Source organism: Chroicocephalus ridibundus, chromosome 3, assembly GCF_963924245.1.
Source record: "Chroicocephalus ridibundus chromosome 3, bChrRid1.1, whole genome shotgun sequence".
Lineage (NCBI taxonomy): Eukaryota > Metazoa > Chordata > Aves > Charadriiformes > Laridae > Chroicocephalus > Chroicocephalus ridibundus.
The window spans coordinates 48,377,608-48,404,231 of NC_086286.1; the positions used below are offsets into that span (position 1 = coordinate 48,377,608).

Below are 26,624 nucleotides of genomic sequence, written 5' to 3' on the forward strand. Positions count from 1 at the left end.
CCCTCAAAGTATAAGAATAAAGTGAAATTTCCAAGTCAAGTCCTGCACAGTGGGAAACTCGCACTGTTATCTACCGCTGGGACCAACAGGCAAAAGGACCAACGTACAGGCAGTGACTGCTTTTCAGAATTTATTGTAAAAAATAGTATTAAACAATAGGAAAAAAGCCACTCCTTTTTCAATCCACCACATACTGCTTTATGTGGAAACAATGGCAAAATGTGACAGAAATGTATTTACCCATTCCTATCCATATATCAGATAATCCCAGCTACTCAGGACATGCTCATGGGAAAAATATTGGCAGTATCACAGCATATGGAAGTGGAAATAAAAAACATGCAGAATTTTCAATTGCAGTTGGGAGGCCTATTTCCTGGAGTCTAAAGATCATGTTGTTTTATCTGTTTTCCTTTAGCATAATGTACATTATCAGACTTTCATAACTTCAGACACCGGCAGAAAGCCCTGATTTTTTGCCAATGGTGACATACCCACCTCAAAGATAAATGTGGAAGTCGGAATGTCTGCCTTATTTCTGTTTGCAATTTCCTTTCCATAGGAACACGCACATAATACAGTTCCTGCTAACAGATATTTAAAGCTTGGCTAGCCCTTTTTCACTTATACCAGTTCAACCCCACTGGAGGTCCTCAGGGCAGCACAAACAATGGAGAACAGACTTCCAACACCACACGGCATTTACTTTGGCCAAAAACTGCTTGTCCTAACACCAAATTATTCACGTTAAACATACTTGGTAGGTCTTCTGCTTTTGTCTACAAACAGAAAGATGTCAGATTCTGCATCAAACTGTATTACACAAAACGTAAACCAATACATTCCACAGTTGTTTGGTTTTTTGTGGATTTTCTAGCTCGTATCAAAACTGTGAAGTACCAGTGTTAACGTGAACAGAACTCAATTTAAACAGAACCCCAAAATGAGTGCACAGTAGTATTTACCTGGTGCAATCACCTCCATTATCAATTGGTGAAAAGTTGATTTGGCTTTAGTTTCATGCTCAAAAGCATTAATCAGAGAAAACTTAAGTTGCATGGCACCTTTGAGACCAACTCAGTTTCAAGTCAAGGGATGAACTTACACGTACACAGGTGCATTGTTTTAGATAAGACATGAGTATAGAACCCAAATACTCACAAAACAGGGGTCAGCAGAAACCTACGGGATAATGCTAAATAACAGTACCCAACCATTTTCTTTTTCAACCGCTGCTGTGCTTGCTGAAAACCGATAATAGCAACCACAACAGTTTGAGGTGACCCGCACAACTGAGAGTCACTGCTGTAGAGCGCAGTGGAAATGATGGTCATTCTGTAAGAAGATACAATGGAGCAATACAGGAAATTCCATACCGAGAGGACAAAGTCAAACATTTGTTCTCTTGCACATCATAAAAAGTATTTTTGGTTACAAATTACCACTGCAAACAATCTTCTCATAGATAAAACTAAAAACGTCTCTACCTAAAAAGCTTCGAGAAGGGTCAAAATCCCATAAACCATAACTAAAAAGCTTTCTCTAAGTCCTCTTCCCTTCTGAGTTGCGACAGTCTCCTTATTTTAAGAAAGACCCTCCTCTTGGTCGATCAATTCCGTTTTGGTGGAGAACACATCAGCCAACATGTGCTTTGGGATTTCAGATCCCCGAACTTTTAAAGTGTAGCAGGCATTCTCTACTTTTGCCAGACTCTGTTTCAAGGTATACAGCTTCTTAGATACTTCGTAAGGTCCAGTGTTGCCAATGAAAGTAAAACCATCGTAAATCTGACGTAAGAACTGGCTCAGTTCAAAAGGCGTGTCTATGTCACCATTTCCAACACTGCTGATGCACAGCCGCATCAGCTCTCCGGTTAGATCAGCCACTCCCAGCAGGTAATCTACAGGTGTTACCTTCAGGCTCCAAGTGTGCAGTTGTTTATCATTGCAATTGGAGGTCTGGGGACAGAACAGAACAAAGTCCAGTACAGGCAACTATGAAAAAGCAGTCTATAATGATTCAAATACACGCTAACTTATCTAACATAACTGGTAATTAAAAACAGTCTGGAAAATTAAATTGCATGGCACTTCCACACAGTCTGATTTCAGAACTACTAATTTCCTTCCAGCATACCAGGAGGTATGAAAGCATCATTTCCACTTGAGATGTGATTTCCATTCTAGCAAGCACAATAAACATAGCCTGCTTCTACCATCTCTATTTGAAACACAGTTATAACATCTTTGTACCAACATTCATTTGCTGTTGGGTTGGGGTTTTTTTGGCTGACAAATCTCAGTCTAATAGATTTAAATTTTCCCTAAACGGTCTGTCCAAAGCTACCAAAACAATCAAGAATCAAAGAGTCTGCATTATGAAAACAAATCATATCATTTTGTAATTGTATCCTGAATTTCAAAATATATTTTCTACAAGAAGCTGATACAGTTGTCAGATCCATTTTATAGCAACTGAGCTTATTAAAATAACTAAAAAAATACTTCATGAAGAAAACTCATCACAAAGTTTCAAATTTGCTCCTGTATCCAAGTTTCCAATATTTCTTATTGCCAAAATATCGGTAACTTGGGAGACAACACAGGTTTCTTTCTGTTCCCTTAACACGGTATCCACCCAAATTCGTCTGTCTGGCCATAGGCGTGCAACAACTTCACAATCTGTTAAAACAAGTGTGCCACAATGGGTTTGCCTCCAGTAAGAATAAATGAACTTAAGCTAAAAACTTGGCTTGTTCACAAATATCTTACCAAGAGAATGAAGAAAGAATAAGTAGTGCTTTACAGACGAATTCTCAAGAGAGGCAGACTCAGGAATTCACCTAAAGCAGCAGTGCTGTGGATTTATGTCCCTTGCACGTGCACTGCATGTACATTTCTGTACGTTACTACACAATTGCCTTTTGTCTCCTGTAAACAATCAAACTGTAAGCAATTTACTGTTGGTGGCAGTAGTTTGTCCCTGTGCAAAAAGTTCTATTTAGGGCAGGGCAGGAGTACGGGCAGTCTGGGAACAGGAGGTAGGGTATTAGGGCTAAGGCTGATGGGACACAAGCTTGTCCTCTGAGGGCAGGCATCAAGATCAACTCCAGGAAAGTATCAAATGACCAAGCTAAGACATATGCAGTACATTTTAACAGAAGCTGAATACAGTGCCTCCTGGGACTAGTTTGGTAAGGTTTCATTCATGGCGCTCATCCTGCCTTTCATTTGTTTGTCTCACCCAACTTTTGGTACATCACTATACACCAGTAGAACTCACAGGCTGTCCCAGCCATTAAAAATCCCTCCCCTACAGTTGTTTGCTAGTATTTCTCTATCCTGGATCTTTCCCGCTACCAAAAGGAGTTCAGTTTGCTCTGAACAAAAAGGATGTGAAATTTATAAACTTGTATCCCATGGATTTAGTTTATTACTTGTGAGAATAAAAAGCATGTTTTTAACAAGTGAGTTAAAGCCCACATGTATATCTAATACCGTTCCACAAACTGGCCTTATTTAATCAGATGCCAAAAACGTGACTAAGCCTACTCATTGCATTTCCATCTCAGAAAGATGTTTGTCACATGAGAAAAGAAAAACTTTTACCGTGTTTGTTGTTTCTTCTCTGTCTTCAGCTGTAAATATTAGTTGTTTGTTGATCTCTTCAACACTAATCAAAGATCGTGTTTTGATAAAATACTGAAATGAGACTGCCTCAACATATTCTTGTAGTCCTGCAAAAACAGCAGAAGAATTAAGCTAATGACTCAAATTCTCCAGCAATGATCCATGCTCACAATTATTTATATTTTTTAAAACCTTTTAAGTTAGACTATTTTAAGGTTACTAGCAAAAAAAGAAAACTAAGACAATCTAGAAATAGCACTGAAACCTAATTTAATAGATCACGCTTCTGAAGTATGAAAACCAGAACAAGAACACAGCAGATAAACATTTTCAAGTTTTTACTCCAACTGCATTCTTCATTCAGAACCTTCTGTAATATCAGTATAAAGCATCACGTTACTCTCAGAAACATTCTGAACAGCAGCTCCCCATAATGTCCCTCAGGGTTCTGTGCTGGGACCAGCACTGTTTAACATCTTCATCAACACCACAGACAGTGGGAGCGAGTGCACCCTCAGCAAGTTTGCAGACAACACCAAGCCGAGTGGTGTGGTTGACACACCTGAGGGACCAGGACGCCATCCAGAGGGACCTGGACAGGCTTGAGATGTCGGCTCACGTGAACCTCATGAGGTTCAACAAGGCCACGTGCAGGGTCCTGCACTTCAGCCAGGGCAACCCCTATTATCAATACAGGCTGGGGGAGAAGGGATCGAGAGCAGCCCTGCCGAGAAGGGCTGACTTGGGGGTACTGCTGGATGAAAAGCTGGACATGATCCAACAATGTGCACTTGCAGCCCAGAAAGCCAACCGTATCCTGGGCTGCATCAAAAGAAGCATGGCCAGCAGGTGGAGGGAGGTGATTCTGCCCCTCTATCCTGCTCTTTTGAGACCCCACCTGGAGTACTGCATCCACCTCTGGAGCCCTCAGCACAGAAAAGACATGGACCTGTTGGAGTGAGTCCAAAGGAGGGCCACAAAAATGATCAGAAGGCTGGAGCACCTCTCCAATGAGGACAGGCTGAGAGAGTTGGGGTTGCTCAGCCTGGAGGAGAGAAGGCTCCGGGGGGACCTTATAACAGCTTTCCAGTACTTAAAGGGGGTTTATAAGAAAGATGGGAACAAGCATTTTAGTAGGACCTGTAGCAATAGGACGAGAGGTAATGGTTTTAAACTAAAAGAGGGTAGACTTAGACTAGATATAAGGAAGACATATTCTACGATGAAGGTGGTGAAACACTGGACCAGGTTGCCCAGATAGGGTAGATGCCCCATCCCTGGAAACATTCAAGGTCAGGTTGGATGGTGCTCTGAACAACCTGACCTGGTTGAAAATGTCCCTGCTCATTGCAGGGGGGTTGGACTAGGTGACCTTCCAACCCAAACCATTCTATGATAATGGAGCTTTTAAAATATAGCGTTTGTATTATGGAGAGTGCAGATTACTATTTCACAAGTTCACAAAGACATAGGACATAATGCAGAGAAAAAGACCACACACAAATCAAAAGCAAGGAAGGCAGCTCACCAAAAAAACCCCAAACATATCAAGAAAAAGAAGTTTCCTTTGTTTCATCTTATTAGCGACAGTAGATACTCGTTTAAAACCTAATTTCCCACTTCTCTATTTTGGGGGAACTGGTGAGCAGGCTCCTTAATATATGCAGGTTAGGTGAAATGCATGTTCAGGACAAAGCGTCTGTTGTTACAAATCACTCTAGACAGAAAAAATAAAAAAAATCAACCAGACAGAACTGTGATGTCCAACAAGAGGAATACACTGAACAACAGCTCTGTCCAAAAGAATTTATACTCTAAAAACAAGGCATGCAGGAAGACAAAAGGAGCTGGTGTGCTGGCAAGGAAATAAAAGATGGGATAACAAATGCAGCTTCTACCAGATTTGTACGCCATCTGCAGCCACCTGCCACAATTACCTCTCACTACCTACTTAGCAGATGGTGATTTTCTGTATGCATTATAGCAAAGGTGAGACGTAAAAAAGAGCTTGGCTGTTCAGACAGCGATTTCACAGGTTCTGTCAGTTTTTCCTTATGTGCAGAGAACAGATTTGGGGAAAGAACGTGGGAAAAGTTCATAAGCAGAAAGCTGAAGTTGGCAGTGTTGGTAGAAAAAAAAGCAGAAACAAACCTGGGACAAAAAGCCATAGCAGCACTAATCTAAAAAAAGATTTGAAGACAAAAATCAATGCACATGTATATTTGACCTACGGATGGAGAAAGTGCCAAAGGAGGATGTTAAAGGAACAGACCGTAACATGACCGAGATGGCTCTAGCAGAGCCATTCTGAGCCATTTTAAAGGGTTGGTTTCACTTCAAGAGAAGCAAAGAGGTGACACTGCTGTATCACACTGCAAAAGGGCCAGGATTAGACAATAGTTTTGCCAGTGAGTACAGTGAGAAAATGTGGCAGTAAGCAAGGGTCCCAGAAGTAGAATCCTGGCTTCATTTAGAATAATCTTAAAATCCTCAACTGACCTCTACGGGGCCAGAACCTCAGCCTATGGAGATATGCATGAAGCAGCAAACTTAGACTTCATCTGAATCAAAGGAAAAGTCTAAATCAAAAAGAAAAGAACATAGATTTGAATAACAGATGAGGGTGGAAATACCCTTGAAAATCTAGAGGTAACCTCAAAAGAAAATTCAATTGTAGAAGGCTTTCCACATTACAATCACAGAAGCATGATGAGAGACCAGCATTTCTTCCTTTTAAATATGTATTTGCGAGGTGAGTGGAGGCAATTCATAAAGGCAATTCAGCCTGCACCCTTTATGCAGCAGCAACCAGCAACCAAACCCTTCCAGCAACCAAAGCCACACTCAGCACTGCTGTTCACAAATCAGAATGCACACAGGGAGCTATAAGGCCAATTAAATACAATAATTTCATCAACTGAATTCAGGTAAAGCGTTCTGGGCACAACTAATAGAAGAACACTAGATAAAAGCTACTCAGGATCTTCTATCACAAATAACTTCAGAAGCTGCAGAGAGGTAGATTTCATCACCCATTCTTTTCCTGACTTACCCTCTGATGTAACACAGCCAGTAATTCATTACGAAATTTTGGCTTTTTCTGTGGATAAGCTGTAAGCTACCAGATACAGCAGCACACAATACAACAACATCTGTGAGAACCTCTCTCTGAGGAGAGGACTATCACATATAAAGAATCAACTTGGCATTTTCTCAAGTTCACAGAGAGATCAAAACAGCTCTCAAACTTTTTGGTAAACTGTTTTCTTGATCAATCATAACTTCCAGTTTCAGCTCACTCCATTTTACCACTTCTCCACAAGCATTTTGTCCTTTTACAGCATAAGTGTTTGGCTCCTCTGTTCATTTACTGTTGTTTTTTTTTTCTTTTTTTTTTTTTAATACAAGCATACTTATATGTATGTGTACATACACATATTTTTGCTTCCTCCTGCTGTCCCACCCTAGCTGACGTGGTTCCACTTTTCTCCTCACTCCTGTTTAACACCACCATGTGGATGTTGCACACATAGTCTCGTTTGTCATTTACTGTCACCTTTTCACAATTAGGGAATCTATCTCCCACTATTTACAAGTAAGCCTTAGAAAACCTCATTTAAAGTTGTTACCATTACAAATAGACTGGTAACAAATCCTGGTTACAAATACTTTGCAAAAAATATTCATATTTGCCTTTTTTTTTTTCCTTTTTAAAGTCCTTCTTCCAGAAGTAGCTAAAACATGACACTTCAATGACCCAAGACCTTGAAATAAGGTGTTTCCATGTGCAGGTAGAAGGATGTTTAAACATGTTATGTTTTAGCTTAATGGTAGGACATCCGCTATTTTCAGCAAATAATCCCCAAGGTGAAAAACCCCATCCCATTTCACTACACCATCCAACAATACCTTTCCCCTTACGCTCTTGTTTTGGATTTATTCCAAAATTGGCTTATTTACGGATTGAGCTGCCAGTAATGGAACGGTTTGTAAGACTGCCTTTTACGTAAGTTTTTTTTCTAGTACAGGGTCTGAAAATCCCAATTAAAAGCACTGTATTATTTCTACTAGCACTTCTTAAAATTACAGGTGTAAGGTAACAAAATGCTTAAGTATTCTGGTATTTTATTACAATTAGTCTATATAAATAGCTTGTACTAGTGACAAATTACAGCGACCCAGTATAACAGCTTCCTTCTACATTTTGAAGATTTATTTTCTACATAAGAACTAGCAAGTTACACTGAGGGATCTTCCGAGCACCTTATCTATGGAGGAGGAGATTTTGTGCCTGAAAGATTGTGCATTTTTTGGATAGCTGTATCAGCTGATATTCAAGGCATCTATCCTTATCTACATATACAAGCTCTGAGAAAGAACTGCTAAGCAGTTTTTCTAAGAAACTTAATCAGGTTTCTTCAAAAAACCAAGTAATTCTAGCACTCAATCCAAGAGTCAAATGAATGGGTAAGGGGTAGGAAAAGATAATCCTACTTAAAAAACAAGTAAAGAACAGGAGTTCCTTAACTGCGGGAGTCAGGTTAGGGTAATTCCACCTGAGACGTACATGCATGCATGGAAGTTTTAACTCAGAATGACAGATTGAACAAGAGGTGAAAGTATCCTCCTAAAATTTTGTTTACTTCATTTCCTTCTTTAAATACCTGTTCAACAGTTAAAAAATGGGTTAAAAAGGATTTCATGCCTCTCAGTTCTTAAAGTTAGCAATGCTAATGCTACCTGCCATTTTCCTAAATCATCTGCCTCTCTCCCTGTCTCTTCTCAAACTCATTTTCCTTCTATCCCTTCGTCTGCTTTCTCTACTCTTTCTCTGTCTGTTTTTGGTCACAGAGCAGCCTGTGCTGATGGTTAGGACACAAGCAGTTGACAGCCTGTGTTCTCTTACCCAGCTCCCTCTCTAAACTGGGCAACCGGAAGCATAGGCCAAGAGCAGCCACTAGAAGGATGGTAGGAAAATAGACACAGCAAGTTTCTTCCAGGACCACTATATGAAGGGTGGGGCACATTATTTACAGGGCAAGTCATGTGAAACTACCCACTTGCAAATGCATTACAAAATCAAACCAGCAAAGCCATAGCTCTATCTTATTATCATATTTAGGCTGGCAAGTTACACTCTCGTTATTAAAAAAAAAAAAACCAAAAAAAAAAACCAAAAAAACCCCCACACAACCCAGAAAAAAAATGGAGTCATATTCTTGTGGAAATCTCAAACAGAGAAAAAACAAAGTTAAACTGGAGAGCCCTTATCACCAAGCAGAATATGGGAAGGACAGTAGAGTTAAAGAACCCGCTTCTACAAGCGTATTGATCAATGAAGGGGAGAACTGTTGAAATAAGCAAATAATTAACCAGGTACCTCAAATGAAACAAGTACAAGCAATAAATGTAAAAGCATTAATACACAAATTAAATCATTTTGCTTCAGAGTCAGTGTCCTATTAAGATGAAACTGACAATTCACACCCCAGCCTTTTCCATTTAAGTTCTCTGCAGATTTGGCAATGATTCCTTTGACTCACAGGTCTCTTTCCACGCACAAGTGATAAAAACTTAAGTAATTACAACTGAGGCTGTAAAACAATCCAACTGCTTTGTTGATTGCGAGCATGAAGTCAAAGGTTAATTTTATAACAGCACACCAAAAGAGCATAAAGCCAGCTATCCTCAGAGACAGGCGTACTCTGGACATCCTGGTGTGAAATAGCTTAAAAGAATAATTCCACTCAGGGATGGATTTTATAAAATGGGACTAACTAGCAAATACAAATAAAAGCACTAGAACAAATGTCCGTTAACAGCTTACATATTCAGTGGGGGCGGGGGGGAGCTGGGGAAATCTCTTTCTATTCACTGAGTAATATTCCAAAAGCTGAGTATGGCAGGTAGGGCTGTGAGTAGTCTTTGAGCTTTTAAGAGAACTGGTGAGAAAAAACCGACAGATAAGTCCACATCCACATAAACAAACTGCTCCATTTTATCAATCCAGTTTTGAATTACTGGAGTAATCAATACAAACACAGATGTGAATATTTGTCAGAAAGACTTATTTTAAGTAACCTTGAAGTGACTACTAATAGAATATAAATAAAGAGTGTATATTACATCCAGCAGTGATTTGTCTAAACTGGTTTACTGTCATATCAATAATTAAATTGATGTAAATTTCTCATAATAAGCCCCAAATGCTTTATTGATTAGTCAATTGCTACTTGACACATCTATGACCAAGAAGCTCTGTTCCCTTCTAGCTGCATGGGTTGAAGTGATGCATTTCAGATACTGAAGCGTAAATATTGCTTGCATTTTGTTTAAAGTTGAATACACACCGACTTTAGGGAAAAGGTAATCCCAAGATTAGTCTGTTTTCCCAATAATTACAGAAACAAATATAGGCTCCCTATTTAATAGGCATAGGTGCCTGTGAGAGTTAAATTATTTCCCCAAACAGGCACAAAAACCCTGCAGAGAACTGCAAGAATATTTTAATTTCTCAATGCAGAGACCAGTTTAATCAAGCCTTTTTTATTGTTATTAGAAACACGTGTACATATGACAAATGCTAGTTTTTTTGCAGATGACTCATTGTGGATGAGAAAGTCACAAGCTTTCATTTTGCTCCTACTTGACCTGAGGGATGTATCATGGTTACACTTTTATAACCAAGTTTTTTTGTTCTGAAGAGTGGGTGTTTTTGTAGCACCCGATGTTCTACATGAGTTCCCAAAAAAAAAAAAAACAAAACCCCACCAAACTATCCCTGTGACAAGCAGTCTTCCTAATTTCTTTGACTACTTCTAATTGCCTTGATAATTGATATAGAGTTTTAGAAGTCATTCAGTTAGTGGCAAATTTCACACTACTAAGAGCCTTCAGAGGAAGCGTTCAAAATACCAAAGAAAGGAAGCTCTGATTCAGCCAGGATGTTCAATGATCAAAGAAGGAAGAGCACCTAACGCAACAGAGCTTCTTCAGTTCAAACCCCAGTGAAAGTTCTCCTCAAGATGATGTTGTTTCCATGCAACAGCCCCAACTCACTCGCACTTCAGAAGTGCCAATGGTGTCCATTTATCCTCATAGATATAGATCTGGCGAGATGGTAAAAAGGTACGTCACCACTCACCAACCCCTGTCTCTCACCACATGACTGAAAAACAAAACCTAATCTCGATGTGCTATACTAGCGGTTTCCTGGAATGGAGTTCCTCTATGACACATTCTCCTTTGTGATTTTAAACAAACAAACAAAAAAAAAGGTTCATAGCTTTTTCTTGGTCTTCTCTCATGTTCCACCTGCACTTGGTTCCTGTAAAGGCTGGAGAGCTCTGGTCTGTGAATGACTGATGTTAACAGCTGCGGGGTCGAAAAAAATTCCTGAGCCAGAGGACAAGGTCTCCTCCATTTGATGAGGAGGAGAAACTGAATTAAACTATGAAACTGAATTAAAAGACAAATAACTTCACTAGTTTCAGATTGTCATGTAAACAACTGCAGTATTTGCCATAATAGTACTGCAGGACTTTAGGACAGTTAGGTCTTAAGTTAGAACTAGGAAAGGACAATCTTTGGCCCGATCCACAGCAAGCATCTTTAAAAGATGGTATATAGCTTGTCTTACGGACTTACGCTGCTCCCAATGCCTCCTGCTGAATTTATGGCTTATGCTGAACTCAATAGCTCATTCAGGGATCAGCTGATAACCAGTGCTCACACAGTACATGCCCTGTTTGGTCATGTCTGAATTCACATTTGTTTTCCTAGGTGTGTTTTAAGTTTTTACGTATGGACATACAAACCCTGCAGCATACAGTAAAAAGCGAGAGGCTTTGCAGCTGCTGATTTTTCACTTTCCCTGCAAGAACACAGAAAAAAGGCATGAAGCAGAAATAATCAACGGGTAGTAAAATGCAACAAGATGAAGGTATCAAGTTTCAAATAAGCAACTTGCAGAGTGAAAAAAAAATCAGTTTGACGAAGTTTGTTGGCACACTTGGTGATGAGAGAACATCAGAGAAAGAGAGAAAGTAACAAAACCGAGAAATAAAGAAATCAACAAAATTAGGGCTGATAAATATTACCTTATTCACTGCAAATTCCATTAATATTCCAGTATAATCAGGAAACTTGGTTTCCATTTCTGGCATTTTACCTCTCACCCACAACAGCAGAGATGAACTTTAATTCTTCAGTTACATCCTGTTCCTGTGTTATTATGTTTTCCCACCATCTTGCAGAAACCTGATTGCTTCCTTTATGGATAGCTTTCCTTTCAAGCTTTAGGTGTATTCAAGTTTTTTCCTGGGTGAGACGTTTACAATTCATGATACCTTCCTCATGCAGTAAAAAGCTTTTCCTTTGTATCGCCAACCTATGGGTTAATATCCCACCTATTTTTACTACATTTTTAAACTTCCTTAAGAATAAAAAAAGTCCTACTTCTACTGTTCCAGATGCACATAATAGCCCTTTACCTTGATACAATTTCAGAAATACATAGGTGTTCACAAATACATGTTCTTCCCATATTACGAAAGAGTTAAGAACCAAAAAAAACAGGTAACACAGAAATCATTACCCGAATAGTTCCTTTAGTTTGTGTTCTAACGTGAATCCTTCATACAATACCAAAAGAAACAATATTACTTAAATAATCAGTAATCCAAACCCGGCCTGCATGGACAGACCTCACTCATCTCCATAGCATCTCTTACAGCATCATGCCTGGTGGTTCTACATATTCTAGCACAATTAAAGTATTTTCTTTTCATCCATGCAGAAACTGACTTGGTCCAATCCAGCAATGTGGTTTGTTGCAGTATGATTACACGCCTAAAGTGACTTTAAATGGCGTAAGGCAGGAGACACAAATAAACTCCATTATACCATTCTCTCAGAACACAAATAGTGCCTGCACAAGATAAATTATGTGTTAGATTGCGTCAATGCTGAACTTTTACACAGAATTTCCCGCATCACCATCAGCAGAAGCAGTCACAGAGCAATAGTTCTGACAAGGTGCTGACACTTTACAGCCTCGTCATCTAATCCTATTGAGAGCAAGTGCAGACATGATAAAGAGCTAATGAGCTTCTCTGTGCACACCACTCCACTCACCACTGCTGCTAGCACAGGCACACAGCAAACCGAAAGGTCAGCCAACAATGCTCTAGTTGCATCTACTACCATCACTCCACGCTAGCCTACTGAAGAAGCCCCAGAAGAATTATGGGTTCCTCATTCCATATTTTGTCTTATGCACAGCTATCAGCTGTGAAGCTAATACCACACCTATACTTGCTCCTAGCAGAATCTAATGACCTCATTGTAAAAACATGGACACGTAGCTAAAACTATCACTCCAAGAGGGTTTTCAGTCAAGTTGCCCTATAGAAAATAGTTTAACATCTCAAAAGCCTTACAATTCTCTCATATGCCCTTATTGTTAAGGGAAAACAAATTGAGTAAGTATTCAAATAGCTAGACATTTCATTTAGTAAATCACATTAAAAAGGTACTCCGTTCAATCCCACACACTGCCAACCTACCATGCAATTCTCAGTTTCCCTCTGCATTATGCAAGTTTTGCATTTGTGCACAGTAGATTTAGAACACACTTAGAATAATTGCATACATCCTAACATGTAGCAGAGCACTGCCTTTCTTGTCTTTAAGGCTCATACACGTCTTTCCTGTATACTATTGATATTTTCCTTAGCATTTTGGAGTTGAATATATATATATATATAAAAAAAAACCCCAAACACATACACACACACATATATATAAAATCCTGAAATATTTCTTCCTCCCCTTCATAAATTCATACAGCCTTTTTCATCCCTTTTCTTGCACAGTGTCTCACAACAATTTTAAAGAAACAGTACACGTTTCCTCACAGGATATATAAGGTATACATTGCGAAGTGGGGCAAAGGAGCAGGAATTCTATATTACAAATAGTAAAGCTTTAAAAATATCAACAAAGCAGAACATTCTAAAATAACAAATGAAGAGCTCTACATTAAAAAAAGACTTCATTATTTCAGTATCTCTTTGTTTGCTTGTTTAATCATCCCCTGGGACAATCTGTACTGTTAAGAAATGTGTAGAAAACAGTCATCAGTTTTTGTTGTTGTTCAATTAGTGCTATACTCAGTGTTTGAGCTCATGCAAGTGTCCTTTGGGGAAACGTCCTGCGTGCCATTAGCACTATTCTTAATGAGGGAAAGCATGAAACTCCTTTAGTGCTCTGCCAGAATTGTTTTATCTTCAAGTCAAAAGAACAACTGCTTGGAGTAACCCCAAAAAAAGCATTTAACAATTACGAGTGGCAAACAATATTCCCAAGCATTATACTCATAGCACTGTTCTATTTATAGGCTAACAGTTATTATACTGAATAAAATATGCATTAGGCAGCTTTATTATGCAGACAGTCATGATTCCCCAGTTAAGGCTGCTACGATGGTTTCCATTATAAGCCCAGTTTTGATCCCTTTTACTCCTTCTCAGAGAGGTAGGGTGGGGAACAGGAGGATGTTTCATGTTTGGTTTCAAGACAAAGGCGAATATTTTTAGGAAGTTTGAGGTTAATTGGACATGTTGCTTTTGAGATATGGGACATAGGCGTTTCTTTATTCTTTTTTGAAGAAAAAAAGCACTTTAATGGCAATGCTTTTGTTCAGAAAAAGCTTTTTAACTAGTTCTCCAGAATTTCTTTAAAATACAAAATCAGAAGTGAAAACTAGGTGAAAGGAAGGTCAAGACTTAGAGCTCTAGGAAATACATAAAGACAAAAGATCTAGCACTTTTCCTAGCTACATTTATTTTCAAAAAGGCATGCAAGTTTTTTTCCACTGTGAAAAAAACAAAGCAACATTTAAAGAACACGACACTTAAAAACAAAACCAAAAGCAACATTCTTTGTACTTATCACTGGTTTTCCCTCACCAGTTACAGTTCTTCATAAACAGTGGGGGGCAGGGGGATAAAGCATTCCCTCTCACAGTTGCTCTTTATCTAATTGTCCCCTCATTCTTCACGTCTCTAGGTTTTCTATCTCAGCTTCATAATCTGGCTGGCAAGCATCTTTACATCTCCATCACCTCCTTGACCCTATATTCAGCGCAACCAATGTCTACAAGTCTTTAAGCCTGCATATTCCTTTTTTGACATCTCAATGACTAACTGGAGAGCAGAAGACCTAATGAGCAAGGTAAGAGTAAAGCTCAGGCTAAAAGTTTGCATTTCATACTGGTCATACACATGAGCTCATTTAAACAATGCCTAAAAGCATTCCCTGTCTTCTCAGTGACACACATGTATATACTAACATGCACCCTTATAAAACATGCACGATGAACACTGGCTAGAACAAACTCCCCTCACAGAGGAGCAGCATGTAGAAGAGCCAAAATTTACGTAGACACTGTGGGTGACCTACAGAAATGGAATGAAGGCAACTTATTTCAGTTGGATTTTGTAAACAGTTGTCTTAATGGGGCAAGACTACTTAATTACAGAAACAACGGGGAGATCTCAGGGCTGCAGCATTTTACAACTGAGGAGATTCCACAGCATTGCCACTAACCCGTGTCACCTGATGAGAGGAAAAAGGTAAAAGTACAGCCATTCCCAGTTCTAATTCCAAACAACCCCACTCCAAACCAGAGCTACCTACGAGGGCTCCAGAAATGCAACGGGGAGGCCTGCACATTTCTATCCTTTAGTTCTGTCCCAAAACGGCAAAGTTCATCCATTTCTTTGAGAGACTGCACACCTTATTGCTAGAAAGATGGACAGCAGAGTCCACTTCTCCTCCCCCTTATTTAGTGTACTAATACCTCTTTGCCTTCTTTCTTTTTACCTAGGGATGTCAGTAAGATTCATTCTTTTAAGTTATCTATGATTCTACAATAATCTCACTCCACTACAAGTCCCGTGCAAGTGTTAGGGATGTGCTGTTCTATATATAAAAGCTTTGCAGCTGTGGAGGCATTGAGTCATCATACACATGCAGCAGGACTCTAACTTCCTCTACTAGAGGTCTAGAGTAATTTGGCCTGCTCTACGATGGACAAATACATCTTAGTCATTTTAAGAGGCTGAGATTCAAAACACTGGGGAAAAGTTTTAGAAATGCTGAATTGTTTCTGATAGTGTTTTTTCAGTTGTTTTCTAAAGGGTTTATTCCACTCCATTTTGATATTAAAAGATATCTTTCTGCAAGTTAGAAATTGATTATACAGGAGAATCAGTGTAGCTGACTGTGCATGAGTATTTACAAAATACACAAAGCAAACCTGAATGGAAATTTTTTCATTAATTTATTTTCAGGTTGCTGTGACTAGCTTAAGTTTATATATCCTTCATATAAAAATCTTAACTTTTGAGGTTGAAAAATACGTATTTAAAAAAAAAAAAAACAAAACAAAGCAAGTATTTTTTTTTCCACTCAGAGGAGAGAATATGGAAGTAGAAACGTGGTGTCAGGTTTGCTCACTTGCTTTATAAGACATGGGTCCATACAGAAGTTACCAGGCTGTAAGTTTCCATATGTCTGCTATGTAGGTGTACTTTATTACATCTGAGATGAATGCAAGCTAATTCCAGGCAAGCTGCCCCTCAGTAAAAATAGAGGTAGGTATGCCTCTTTGGATTTACCCACGCAAAGCCACATGCTAATAAAGACAATTCAGGTGAAGCAGCTGATGCAGAGTAAACTGGTTACCCTGTAACAATTTTCCTCAAAGGGCAAGGCTGATAGCTTGTATCACAAAGTCTCAGGAAGTCCCACAAAGATTGGTGAGGCAGCAGACCTCAAATGCTGTTGTTCTACAGATGGTGTTACACGAGTCACACGGGACTACAAACTTCATGGGTTATTCAGACAAGGTTTACAAGTCTCAATGAAGCTTTCAAAAAATTTTTGTTCCTAAAACTGAATGCAAGGATTTTCAGCTTTTATAAGCAATCCATAAAATGAAAATCCAAACACATTTTCAGCCAGTCAAGATACTCGTAATATACTTGGACTAGTTTTGTTCCCAGTTCGAGGTTATCTGTAGCGTCAGAGTTTTGAATTATCTCTTTCTTTTCATTGCCTCATTACAGTACTAACCTATAAATAGCAGCAAGACACACACAGATTGTAAGTAGCTCTCCTAAGAATAACTACTACTTAGATTTAATTTGAACAACCCAATGTACCACAGGTAAGAGGACTGGGGAACTGAAGTAGAGCCATTGAAGATGAGCATGGCAAGCTCCTTCTGGTTCATAAGTGCCAAACTGAGCTTGCACTTAAGAGCTGTCTCACTCTTAAAAAACTTAAATTTGTTTAAGACGTAAGTACAAATTAAACTGTGCACCATTTGTCTTGTAAATTACATATATGTATTTGCTGCTGGTTTATCAAATCAATCCTATCTATGGACATGTTTAAACAATTAAATCATTCAGGGCAATTCTTCAACTCTCCTCAGTGAAGGAGTCTTGCCTGAATAAGGAAAGATATAGAGAATTCCAATATGTTTAAAACAAGACTGATAAACACAAGACACATTTCTACCACGAACGAGATGTCAAAGAAGCAGTTAGGTGTTTTACTCACGTTGCCACAAACAAGGCATAACAGTTTAAGGCAAGATTCAGATTGTCAGCAAAGAAATACAATTTGACAGCAAGAGTCATGAAAGCACTGGGACTTAGTATCTCAAGGGTTTTAGTAAAGACTGCTGTTTATAGAGAGGAGCAGAAAAAGATGCGATTGAAACAAATATAAACTCTGACTTAATGATTGTAACGCAGATGCAGAAGCACATCTAGAAGAAAGAAAATGCTAATCTACACATTTTAATTCATGAACTTTATCAACTCAAAAGGGGATCATTTCACAAAATAGTCACTCCAACGCTCCTCCCAGAAATTATAAGCCCTTCAGGCAGGGTAAACGAGTGTGTTCCAAATACTCCTCTCAGCCAGAGAGGACCAGCCAGTACACTCATTGGAACTAATCCCAACTTCAGTTTAGGGTCCAAATTTTTCCAGTTGTATTCTCCCATTTAAGTATTCATTCAACTGCAATGATAAGACGACTGTAGGGCAATAGCCTCTCTAATACCAGAGCTAACTTTGCTAACAACAAAGATTAATCTGAGTCCTGATTTATAACCACAGAAATGTGACAAATTCAGACCTGTAGCATGAAGAGGAACCACTGCTACATGAAGAGAAACTGAACCCTTTTTACTTGCCCTTATGATACTTGCCATATTTTAAAATGGTACATTGCATTCATTTTAAAACACTTTCCCTATTTAAAAACCATTTACCTGGAGATATAGCTCTGTGGAACTGATACATGTCCTCTCCAATCAGCTCTTGTGCAACCTGCTTAATCTTCCGTCGGACAGCATCTAGCTTGACTTCAGATTCATTTAGTATTTCTTCCCCATTGGGAGCACTGCAATCATAAAACAGAAACTGAAAGAGCAGATTTCAGTACATGAGCAAACAGTTTAAAAATATTACACATTTTTTTTTTTACTAACGAATACATTTTCAATGGCTTCAGGAAAAAGCAAATATCAGAATGAGATACCTACTGCAGATTATGAAATCCTGTAGATTCTTACCATGAAAATAATCAACACGCCAAACACAGTTCTGGTGGCATGACATTTATTCCAAGTTTTAATTATTGCTTAAGTAAAAACGAGACACAAGTGCAAAGGCTTCAAAAAAGTATTCTGGAAAACTAGCAGTATTTTCAGAAGTCCTTCAACCTCTTAAAAAATATATTTTGCAATACATTACAGTATTGCAAAATACAATACATTATTTAGTTCTACGTGTGATTTTTTTTTTAGGAAGTAATTATGGACTATGCTATTTGGGAACAGCTGAAATATCTGATTCACAACCACAACATATGCTTGGCATTTAAAGTTTAGTTTATCTAATTTCCTTTAAACTTTCCCCACCTCCAAATAATCTATATGGTATATTAGTTTACAGTCTATTTAAAGAAGTACTGGTAGACTGGTCTTGAGAAACCATTTAAAAACTAACAGTTTTCTGAAAGCAAAGCCACAATAATAGCAAAAAGCAAAGGAGAAGGAAATAAAAATACAGCATGGAAGGCTTCCACTCTCACAAAACCGAGAATATCTTTCAAAACAGGAATCTAAAATTTGGAGTGAAGAGGAGTTTTTTTGTTGTTGTTCTTTATTCTACCAGTTCCCAGCATATCTAGCCGCTGCAGTGGGAGTAGCTATTTACAGTCAAGGTTGTAGCAGTTACTAGAGTTACCACAATGCCTCTTCGCAGAAGAAGATCAAGTTAAAAAGAGGGCAATTTCCTAATCCCTATTTATAACTGTTACTACTGTGGTTGCTATAAATAGTTACTACTACAGCAGAAACGCATTGATAGGTAACAAAAAAATAAATTTGGGGAAAGGAACAGGGAGAGCTGTTGTAAGGGTAACACGTAAGACCAATGTTTGACACATACAGTAAATAATTTATACAGCAGGCTATGCAAAGCTTCAAATTTTCCTGTTATTCTTCTAGTTTGTCTGTGGCTTCCAAAGACTGCTTGAAGGCTCACAAGAACACAAAAGATGTAGAAGCTCAAAACTTCACACAAAAGCCTCTTAGACTGCAGTGTGTATGGAAGTAAACAGAAGCCAAGTCACCTCCTTTTTGCATTGATGATCTGGGGTGGGGCTGCAAAAACCAAAATGGGGAGGTAACTGCAGAGGCAGCTAGCCTGAAGGAAGGGCGCATGCTCTTCTCTCAGCTTGCTGGAAGCTGGAAAGCCCTCATCTGCTGTTATACTCTGCTATTCTGATCCTGTTTAATACGCCAACAAAATCAACTGAGAAACCTGAACCCGCATCTTTCAATTCTCTAACTGGAGTGTGCATTCATTAGCTCACCCTAAAGGATGTTTACGGGAAGTTAATTAAATTCCTCTCAACAGAACGTTGCAGCTATTAATCACAAATACAAACACTGCAAGGCAGCTTCCAGGTTTCTGTGAACACTTTAATGCTCAATGTGACTCACCTGGCAAACCGGTGGAGCAGAAATATTGTTCTTTTGCTTTCGATAGTTATATCACGACTGAGCTTCACAAGCCGTTCATACTTATCGTGCCTCGTGTCAAGCTCCAGTTGAAATGCTGCAGAGTCAATCATCGCAGTAACAAGCATGGTTATCACACGGATACAGCACGGGGGAAGAGCAAAGAGCCTGTGCTACAGAAACTGCTTGTAGTCCCCAGCCCCACCAGCCTTTTCCCTGGTGTGCCTTTTCCCAAGGTGGCCAGGGCAGATGCTCCTGTGTGGTGCACGGCTGCGGAGGCCACCACTGCCTACCACCTGTCAGAGCTGCAAAATTCATCGTTAATACTACTTTTTTTATAATAAGTCAGGTTTAAACATACATCAACTCTGATGATGCTTTAAGGCAGCCCAAACAATTCAAAGGTAAAATACTTGTTTTAACTAGTAAAATCTATTCTGCAATACTGCTGTTACAGGAAACTAACTTAAAATTTCACCCAAATTTAGCAAGATAAATTAAAAAATAAAACACTACAATCATTAGAAAATAAGATTCAACAGTCTCTAAAGCAAAACAAACAAAAAGAGATTTGACTAAGGCACATACACTTTTAAAAATGCACGAGTTAGCAAAAAGAAAGGTTGCGTTTCACGTTCCAACTAGACTTGGCCAAAAGTTAAGTATTTTAATATCCCTAAGAATTAGAAGTCCTGAAGCAAAGTGAGATCAATTACTTAAAATAAGATTTCTAGTTATTGATGTAAATTCTCTCTAACTACAATGAACACAGAGAAGAGAGGATGTGTATCTGGTTAACACAGTCAAACATTATGAATGTTTCACAAATACCATTAACATTTTATAGACCATTATTCCACTAAATAAACAATTAATAAATACTTACAAAAAATCTGACACATTGCCTGCCTAACCGCCTGAGGCATTAAAAGTGTCCGTGTGAGAGGATGGAGAAAATGAGCTAAGAGGTCACATTTTTAAAGGGTCTGATAAGTGAATACCCTTTAGAAAAGCACAGCAGTTTGCTGGCAAGCAAAGTTTAGAGAAGCTACAAAAGCAGCTTCATGAGAAACTGTATTTCTCATCACCTCGATAAAACCTTGGTTCCTCTTATTTTGTTCTGTTCTCCCCAATCTTCTTCTGAAACTCTAAGTCACAAATGCTCCTTCTGATCTTTTAAGCCTTTCACACGTCTGATAGGTGCGTCTCTTCCAAATTCTGAGAGTCAAGTCCACCACTGAATTATCATCAAGAAGAAATTTTCACTCGAGTCATAGTGAGAGGAACTTGAGGAGGGTGAATGGTACTTTCCTTTGTTCGATGCCATGCATGACAATTACAATGACCCTTTGCCAATTTCATTTACCAGGAAATTCACTATTCTGAAGATCTACAATATTAGCAATGCCCCCGATCTCTTCTGGACAGTTGTGGCTCTTAGACTTTTATGTCAGATTTTAAACCTGTTAGGGGCTACTAGGAAGTGTCTTGTCACCTCAAGTAAAACGTGGACAAATACGGTAATCTTTAGCCTAAAAGGATGCAAGAAAACCTACTGTACTGTTGCCTAAAATTTCAGAGGCTTACTACTTGAGGGATTCTCCAGGCTAACGCATAGAGACCACATAGCCCTTTCCTCCACATATTCCACTTTAATGTCTAATCTATCACTGAAAGCAAAGACTTAGACTCTATTGATTTTGGTGGTGCAGAATCAGACCATTAAAAATGACACTTAATAAATCTTAACCTTACAAATAAGATACTATCCACTCTCTCTATCACTTAGCTGTTATATTTAAAACTTATTAAGCAAAAAAAGGTGTAACTGAATACTGGGGGTTTTTATATTAATTATTATTATAGAAGACAATTTCTCATTAATTTTTTAGAAATCCTTGGTGTCAACAGATAACTATGTCAATTCAAGTACAAGATTTTTCCAAAGAAATGAAAAAGAGCAGAATACGTACAAACATTTAATGTATTAAGTTGTTTAGATTCAGGCAACATACATAGAAATAGTGTGCCACTACGGTTCACCTTACATAGCTTGCTCAATTATCAGCCATCCGGAGCACACCTTTTCTTAACCCTTGTGCCTGACCACAAATGGTCAGGCTAAAGACCACAAATCTCTCTCTCTCTGGGGCCTATAATCAAAAGTGCAATATAAAGAATGGATCTTTGAAAAGCTGAATAAACCATGTCACTTACATCCTTTCTGAAATTAACCAAATGCTGCTGACTGGATCTCATGGGAAAGGAGGAAAACAAGTGTTGCTTTGAACTTGAATTAATGGCAACCTTATGATAAACTGATATGCTTGAGGGTGAAAAATTAAAGCTAAAAGTGCAGTCGCACTACTCAATTCAAGTGCAAGTGTATGTACGCTATTCAGTATAGAAGTTCAGGGGTCAAATTTAATCATCTGCCAAGCTGACTTCCACTGAAAAAAAGAAGCATCTGTTTTAAAGAAAGCAAGGAAATTATATGATGAAGTGACCATCTATAACAGCCATCCAGCTCTTACTACTTCATCCTCCTTAGCTTCGTAAAACATAGGGGGCATGGCGAAAATTTTACACCAAGAATTAATCTATTCCCCATATCACACCTCCTTCTGTCAAGGCTTCTCATTTCTGAAACTCCACTTCACCTTGTTAGGACTTGCCTAATACAAAAGTTCAACTAAATTTACCAGAGTTTAAATCTGGTTGTGTGCAAAATCCCATGAAAACAATTTGGTTGGAGGGAAGTTTACACTTGCTTATTTAAAGAAACTGAAATATACACTAATTTTAAAGAGGCACTCAAACTGAAATAAGTGTCTACATACAGGTCTATATTAGTTCACTAAACTCTTATTTTTAAAAAGTGCATGTATAAACAGCTACCAACTCGCAAATCAATGCATCCAGATTTACACTGAAGTAGCTTAGTCATCTATGCACCAAAGCTAAGGTCAACAGCTAAGAGCCTTCTCAGTCTTCCCAAAGGTAGACATCTCCTCCTTTTGTCCTGTGGCTCAGATTTTGCATTACACCTCTACAGATCTTACAGTTTTCTGCCACCAAAGGGCCCAGTCGCCTTTTGTCTGGCTGAACACTTATGCAGTTTGTTTGGCATCAGGTTCAGCACAAGCTGGGGGGGGATGGGGAACAGCAGGTAGGATGAAAAAGGGAGCAAATCATGAGTCAGTTTGAGCTACGTGAAATCCCACTCTCAGGACTTTAATGCACACAAAGCAAAACACCAAGCTCTAAACATATGAAGCATGAGTCCAACTAGTTTCAGGTTTCTCCCCCAGAGAAAGCTGGTTTATTCTATCACTAAATACTAGTAATTTCCTAGCAATTTCTATACCATGTTTTCATAATCTGACATTCCAAGTGCTTACTTACATTTAAAAGATGTCATCAGAGCTGAAGATGGATTAACATTCTCTTTTTCCTCTCTTCTTTGACCATGTGGAAAATTGTCATGCTTTCGTTTTCTGAACCCACCTGATCCTATTAATAGAAGATACACACACAAAAATACATTTAAAAATAAAGTAGTTTTGCCAGAGCACAGGCAACATCAGAATGCTGTCTTCAGAGCATTCCTGACTGTAGCCATAATTTACAGGATAGAGTAAGGTAACTGGATGAACCTTATTACCAACTGATGTAATCTTCGTGTTAGCATGCTACTTTTTCCTCCACATTCCTAGTGAAAATTAGAAAAAATCCTACCAATTTCAATGGATGAGTGTGGTAGGATCCTACAGTTTCTTTTCTGTAAGGGAATGGTTGCATGGAAAACCTTGTGTAAGCAAGGGCCTACAGGATTAGACTTTTTTTTTTTTTTTTACTTTTAAAAGTTCAGCTTGACAGGAGTCATTAAAACTATTTACGTTCACTACTGATTTATACTTTGTGTTGTTTCTTCCTTTTGTCCTTCCTTCACCTAGGACTGACTCATTGTGTCATTCGCGTTTTAACCATTCCTCCCTCTCACTAGCTCCTTTTTGTGACAGCTGTACACTTTGTATTCCTAACAAAGGCCAAAATTTGGCAGACTCTTACATACAAGCATACCTTTTTGAATATGTGGAGTTCTCTCAATTTCCTTAAAAGAAGAACAAAAGGAAGCTACTTAAAAGTTACAGACGAACACTGGATTTTAAAATGTTTCCGTTTAATTGTTTATTATCCAAAACCAAAACCAGAAGTGGGCGTAGTTACTTTCTAAAAGAGGAAACTGAAAATCATTTTTTCCTTCTTTTCTGTTAGGACATGAGTTCAGGGTTTTGTTTTTCCTGTAGCAGCTAAAAACATTACAAACACAACCCCTGAAATAGTGCAGAGAATTAAAATTCTCTGCAGTATTCCAAAAGCTGGGAACATCATAATGACCTACAGGAAAAAACAGGCCCTCCTGAAGTAGGGGGGAAGAGAGAAACTGATAGAGAAGAGGTTCCACTGAATAACCAGTAACTTGAATATCAGAAAACCACAGACTGCAGTAACAGTGACCTAGCCTTAATTTTGAAAAACAAATGAAAAATAAAAAAGCCAGCTTCCTTGCTGCAGAGCCTGCTTCCTGGCTGAAGGGAGGTCTGTGTGACTGCCTGGGCTAAACCAACATACAGGCCACAAAGCCAGTGCTGCGTTATCCGAAGTCAGTTACCGCTACAAGTGCTTTTCGGGCCTAACACACACTCGGCTTCTGGCTGCAGCAACTGCTTTTCTACCACCAAGCGCGAGAATTTTCGAAAACTACGTTCACAGGCGTAAGACACAAGCGAGAAGGCTTCTGAAGAAACGGTGCCTCTCTGGGAGTCCGGGCAGCGTTCAGTGGCACAGCTGAAGGAAGGAGGCTCACACCTCTGCCCCCTCCCAGCCGCAGGGCCTCCCCCTACCGCTGCCGCCAGCCCCAAGCCCTCACGCCCCCGCCTCCTGCCGGCTCAGGGCGCTGAACCGGCACCCGAGGGCCCGTACGGCCGCCGGCCCGGGCCGCCTGTGGCTGGACCGCCCCTCCGCGGCGGGCGGCGCATGGGCCGCACACCCGGACAGGCGCCCGCCCATACCCCTGCGCGCCAGGCGGCGGCGGGCGGCCCCGCTCCGGTGGGGAGGCGGCGCCGAGCCGAGCCGCGCCACACACCAAGGAGCCGACGGCTCCAACTGCCGCCGAGCCGGGGCGAGCCAGGGCGGGAGGGGGGGTAGAGGTACGCGCGCCGCCGTCACCTTCCTTGCCGCTCATCCCGCTGCCGCCGCCGAGACAGGCCGCGTCCCCCCGGCAACCCGCTTCCGCCCCGCCGCGCCGCCCGCGGCCCCCGCCCCGACGGCGCCCGCGCAGGTGCCTGACGGCAAGACGCCACACAGCGGAGCCTTTCGGCCCACCGCCTGCAGCGCGAGAGGTGTGGCGGAGCTGTGGGAGCGGGGAGGGTGATATCGAGCCTTGCTGCCCTCGAAATAGGGGTAGTGCCGCTGGCCGGGCTGTACCTCTGAGCAGGCGACGCCTTGGCAGCTAGTCTGCGACCCCGCCGTGGGGGCCTCCCCGCGCCCGCGGCACGACGGGACATGTAGTGTCGGTGCAGGGGCGCTGTGGCCGGCGGGGAGGCTTTGGTGTTCCCTGCCTGCCGCCCGCGCTGGCAGCTCCGGTGTTCCGCTACCGCCCTGCCCGACCAGCTAAGCAGGGGAGAGGCGGGGTGGCGGCGGCGGCATCGACTTTCCTCAGCCTGCACCCGCAGAAAGTGTCTGTCATGTCGCCTTTCCCCTCACCCCCCTCCCTCAGGCCCTCTCCCTGTCTCCTTGCAGCCGCCTTCTTCCCTGACACATCAAGAGCATGGCACTTTCCTTCACCGTGCCAGGGGAATGGGGGCACGTCAACAACCCGGCGTGGCCAGCGCCCAAGTCGCGGTGGTCCCCTCAGTGCCCAGCGGGGAGAGGGGCCCGCCGCACCCTGCGAGGAGCTGTACCGGGCGGAGGAGGGCAGAGAGGACGGATCAGTGGCAGCGAGACAGGGCCTGGAAACTGGAGCCGCTGGCTCTGCTGTACATGGAGAAGGTCTCATAGTGAAGCCACCAGTTACCTGGAAAAAAACCGGGAGAAGCAGCAGATGTAGCTGCTGCCGCAGGGCGGGCAGCGGACACAGCAGGAGAACAGAGGTCTCCGGCCTGTGGGTGGGGAGAGAGGGGCATGAGGGGGCTGTGGATTGCCGATCTGACCTGGTTTGGGACCACTAATTCCTGAACCCAGGTTATCTGCATCCTATGTTTCCTCTGCTAGGGATTTAGTGTGAGCGTTCACAGGAGGCATCACAGGATTGAGCACAAGGGCGATGGATGCACACTAAATGTCCCCCTGCACAAAGGGCACTTGATGACGCTTCAGTTCTTATGGTGGTGAGCTATGAAAAGTCTGCTTTCCCCACTGGATTATTCATGCTTTTCCTTCCTACACATGCATTCTGATGTGTTCCTCTAACATGTTTAAAAAAGGGGTGGGTGTTGCAAATCCCAAAACCAAAAGGCTTGCAAATCATTAGTCTTGTTGCTCTGCTGCTAGATGTCAGCTGTTGCCTGGTTTAGTAGCTGGATTCACAAGGAAACAAAGCCCATATGAACACAAAGGCAGAGTGCTGACAGCCTTTGTGTGTGGGTGTGCATGTGTGTCTGTCCTTCCTCCCCACCCTTAATAATTTTTTAATCTGTTGGTCAATTGGTCGATCTGATTTGACAGAGGGAAAGAACCTCCAGGAGTGATTATAAACATCCTGACTAGGGAAAAAAATTTGGGTGGAACTTGCACCTTACTAGAAACCAGATAAGCCTAGCTGTGAGATGCGAATGCTTCAAGAGTCCTTTGGCAGTTCTCAAAGAGCAGGGACACCAGCC

The 26,624-nt window shown here is 40.6% G+C and overlaps 1 protein-coding gene and 1 long non-coding RNA gene across 2 annotated transcripts in view; one reads left to right on the forward strand and one right to left on the reverse strand.

The window, feature by feature from the left end:
* The window catches only part of LOC134513031 (uncharacterized), a 59,416-nt gene that overhangs the window by 4,648 nt on the left and 28,144 nt on the right, over positions 1-26,624 (forward strand). The window contains exon 2 of the long non-coding RNA XR_010070301.1: positions 14,700-14,864. This is a non-coding gene — a long non-coding RNA (uncharacterized LOC134513031). The remainder of the gene's footprint in view (positions 1-14,699; positions 14,865-26,624) is intronic.
* On the reverse strand, positions 118-25,036 carry TSNAX (translin associated factor X). The gene is made up of 6 exons (XM_063329041.1): positions 24,973-25,036; positions 23,146-23,253; positions 19,723-19,837; positions 17,983-18,113; positions 3,609-3,736; positions 118-1,958 (listed from the first exon to the last, which is right to left on the reverse strand). The coding sequence occupies exons 1-6, from the start codon at positions 24,986-24,988 to the stop codon at positions 1,584-1,586; spliced, it is 873 nt and encodes a 290-aa protein (XP_063185111.1). The 5' UTR covers positions 24,989-25,036; the 3' UTR covers positions 118-1,583.

Coding starts and splice junctions, on each gene's coding strand:
- TSNAX (XM_063329041.1), bottom strand. Junction 19,838..23,145: donor TCTGATGACATCTTTTAAAT/GTAAGTAAGCAC, acceptor TTGACTCTGCAG/CATTTCAACTGGAGCTTGAC. Junction 18,114..19,722: donor CTGCTCCACCGGTTTGCCAG/GTGAGTCACATT, acceptor TTATGATTGCAG/TGCTCCCAATGGGGAAGAAA.